The sequence below is a fragment of the Gossypium hirsutum genome, chromosome D05 (genome assembly GCF_007990345.1).
Source record: "Gossypium hirsutum isolate 1008001.06 chromosome D05, Gossypium_hirsutum_v2.1, whole genome shotgun sequence".
In the NCBI taxonomy this organism is placed as follows: domain Eukaryota; kingdom Viridiplantae; phylum Streptophyta; class Magnoliopsida; order Malvales; family Malvaceae; genus Gossypium; species Gossypium hirsutum.
This window is the reverse complement of record NC_053441.1, coordinates 15,478,549-15,482,254: the sequence shown is the minus strand read 5'-3', so window position 1 is coordinate 15,482,254 and position 3,706 is coordinate 15,478,549. Positions and strand designations below refer to the sequence as shown.

General features: G+C 41.9%; 1 protein-coding gene across 1 annotated transcript; it reads left to right on the top strand.

Moving 5' to 3' along the window:
- The first annotated feature begins 297 nt into the window (after nt 1–297).
- LOC107905911 (mitogen-activated protein kinase kinase kinase 18) lies at nt 298–2,181 on the top strand. The gene has a single exon (XM_016832699.2). The coding sequence runs from the start codon at nt 811–813 to the stop codon at nt 2,164–2,166; it is 1,356 nt and encodes a 451-aa protein (XP_016688188.1). The 5' UTR covers nt 298–810; the 3' UTR covers nt 2,167–2,181.
- Nucleotides 2,182–3,706: the final 1,525 nt, after the last annotated feature.

The window sequence follows — 3,706 nt, the reverse complement described above, 5'->3', positions numbered from 1 at the left end:
TCCAACTGCACCAATCCTTTTGCCTTGTCTTGCACCCATAATAAATCCAAGAACTGGAACTAACCATATCTACTAGTTTAGGTAACAATGTTCCTTTTATGGTGGATGCAAGAATCAGTTATCCATCGTCTGATTGTTGGGTGTTCTGTTAGGCGCTTAAATCATGTTCTTTTTTTTGACAAGTAGCCATTGCATGCAACTTATTCAAACTATCAACTTTGCGCAAAGGGCGAATAGAACCCTACCCTAAATAAGGATATAACTTAACTAGTTCTTGAACCGTTGAGATATAATAGCACAGGTAAGAGCTTCCTTAATTAAACATCTGGTCTATGAAGTACTATGGATTAAATTAAAGTAATTAATTAGTGTTAGAAACTTAGAACACAACTAATTAAAGCTAGGAATGTACCATTTACAAGGGACCTCTCATTGTGCCAACGAACTAGCACCGCACTCTAAGCATGCGGCTCATGTGAGAACGCAACAGTATGATTCGTGGCTAAGCTAGCTAACCAAGTAAGCAACCCGCCAAAGCTTTTAATCCAATCTTCTTTTGCCACGTGGAATGCTCTGGTCTCAAGATAGAAAGAAACGGCGGCCGCCCCATTGGTCACAAACCTCCAACATGGTGCTGTTAAGAAGCATTTTTTTTCCTTTTTGCATTAAAGCCAAACCTTTACCAAACTAAAGAGTAAAGCCTCAATATTTTGTATATAAATGCTTGGTACCCAACTCGCCGAACTATTCGACTCTCCAAACTGAAACTCTCAATTTTCACATTCCTTTCCAAGCTTTTCCACCTCTCAAATGGATTGGACCCGTGGTAGAACCATTGGCCGCGGCTCCACTGCCACCGTTTGTGTCGCCACTGTTGACCAATCCCGTGTATTTGCTGTTAAGTCCTCTGAGCTTTCGCTGTCAGAATCTCTCAGAAAGGAACAGAGGATTCTGTCAACGTTAAGCTGCCCTCATGTCGTAGGATATAAAGGGTGTGACATTTCATCCGAGAATGGTAAACTTCTGTACAATCTTTTCCTGGAATATGCCCCTAGCGGCACCGTCATGGATGCAATCCAAAAGCACGGTGGTTACCTTGAGGAGGCCACGGTTCGATCGTACACTCGTGGGATTTTACTTGGCCTTGAATTCCTGCACTCTCGAGGGATAGTGCATTGTGACATCAAGGGCCAGAATGTTTTGGTTACAGATGATGGGGTGAAAATCGCTGACTTGGGTTGCGCTAGGCGAGCTGATGAGGCGTCGAGTGCCGCTTGGTCCATTGCTGGTACCCCTGTCTACATGGCGCCAGAGGTGGCACGCGGCGAGCAACAAGGATGCTCGGCTGACGTGTGGGCACTTGGGTGTACGGTCATCGAGATGGCCGCCGGACGATCACCATGGCCTGACGTCAGTGATCCTGTTTCTGCATTGTACAGGATCGGATTCTCGAGTGATGTGCCGGAAATACCAACCAACATTTCGAAGCTGGCACAGGATTTCTTAAGCAAGTGTTTGAGGAGAGACCCCGCCGACAGATGGTCGGCAACACAACTTCTTTCACACGATTTTCTAGCGGAATCGAAGTTCCCGGTGAAGGAAACTGAAGGTTCTAAATCGGAGACACCCAACAACGTATTGCATCCAAACATATGGGATTCCATGGAAGAGTTAGAGACAGTTCAGATTCCTTCCAACAAGCCTATCATGGAAAGGCTACGACAATTGGGTGAAGACAATCTTGTTTTGTCTTCAAAAATACCCAACTGGGAATGCGATGAAAATTGGCTGACAGTGAGAAGCAATAGCAATTTGGAAGTAGAAAAACTGCCTAGCACTAGCAGACGGGACAGTAACCTTTTACGTTCCGATGAACCCACAAGCAGTTGTGGAGGATACACGAGTAGGACGAGCGAGGATTTTGAAATACTCGTTGATTGCTTTCTCACAAAGATTAGGAGGCAAAATACTAGGATCACTAACAGTGATAGTGTTGAGAGTAGGAGTAAAACGGGTTCTTTTGCAGCTTGTAGATATATGATTTACATCTTATGTATGGATTTAAATTACTCTAATAATAATTATTTTATTAATCCGATTTTTACTGCTTTTCAGTCTCTTTTAATGAATTTGAGTTTTATAAGTATGTTCAAAGAAAGTAACTGAAACAGACAATGAATCTAAGATTTTGAGAACTTATAAATTTTCATAGACATTCATGTTTGGTCAGATCATTCGATTTTACCCTACAGTTATACATGCTCATCAACTATCGTAAGTTTCTCCATCATCTATAATTGTTTTTTCCACCATGTTTGCTCACGGGTGAAATGAAACTCCATTTATTTATCAATTTCAGTTTTATTTTTGCCTTCGCCATGTGAAACGAGAAGTTCATATTCTCCATCTGATCATACATTCGAAGTATGGACAAGCAGGCGTATCTGCATGGCTTAATTGTCTAACCACAAGTTTCTTAGACTGATAATTTGTTTATGTAGACAAATATTTAATTGATCATGTTAGAAACTATTTTGTACAAGAAGAAAACTTTTATTAGACTATCAAACTAGCTAGCTAGCAAATTCCTCAGTTGCTTCTTTGTTTTGTGTCTGCGAGATGCTTGAGCTCTGATAGGCTCCTTCCTAGCTGCAAAGCTCCCTTCATTTCAAGAATTTCTCCATTGTCTCCTCTCTCAACACCTTTTTTCATTGGCGTTTGACATTATGCTCTCTTCAATAATCTTAAAGAAGCCAGCGTTGCTACAATACATCTCAAACAGTACTATTCCAAATTTCCAAATTTAGCCCGCGATGGAGTTCACTATGGACTATTTGGTTGAGCGTCGATCGAAGGGTGTTTGAGAATAAAGATGCTTCTAGTGGTGAGTTGCTGTTTCTGGTTAAGCTAAGAGCCCTTGAATGGGTTAAGGCTATTGAGAACAAGGAGGTCTGTGATAGACTGATAGTGAAGGGTGGTGGATTTATCTGGGTACCATCACTAGCGGTATGGCTTCTAAGTTACTGAGCACCGTTTCTTGGGATCCTTCCCTTAGGGGTTGGCTAAAGTTTAATACGGATGGGGTGGCGAATGGCACTGGTAACGCTTGTTGTGGCGCTTGTTGTGGGGATACTACGCAGACAATGATAATAGGGTGGTGGGGTTGTTCTGGTGCCCTTTTAATAGCAACAATCCTAATGTCACTAAGCTATTGGCCATCAAGGTGGCCTTGGAGATCCTTTCTTTATCATGGTTAAAGATCTCTCGTGAAGCTAATCGAATGGCTGACAATCTCGCTAAATCCGGTATTGATTTTTCTACGTTTTTCAATTCCTGGTGGTAATATGCTTTGTCTATGGACTTCGTGTTGGTCTGTAACAGTTGTATTCTTAGCCAGTTTTTGTGATCTGTTGTCTTGTTTGGTCCCGATGTTGTCAGTGTTTATTATTATCTGGGCTGTAAACAGGGGAGGCAGGTGGTAGTTTGTAACTACACTGCCTTTTAACTATGTCAGGTGATGTTTCTTTGTAATTTTGGTGATGTAGTGATTCCTTAATTCTGGTGGTGCAAAAATTACGGTTTTTAGCCAAAAAATCTGCCAATGCACCTGCTACGCTGCGTGAGAGTTCAATGTCTGCCATGGCTGCTGTATTGGGCTGAATTGGCTTTGAGAGGAATGAATTGTATTTATATTTCATAACAGGTC

Bases quoted from the DNA above. Each gene is read 5' to 3' on its own strand.
- LOC107905911 (XM_016832699.2), top strand. From the start codon at position 811: ATGGATTGGACCCGTGGTAGAACCATTGGCCGCGGCTCCACTGCCACC.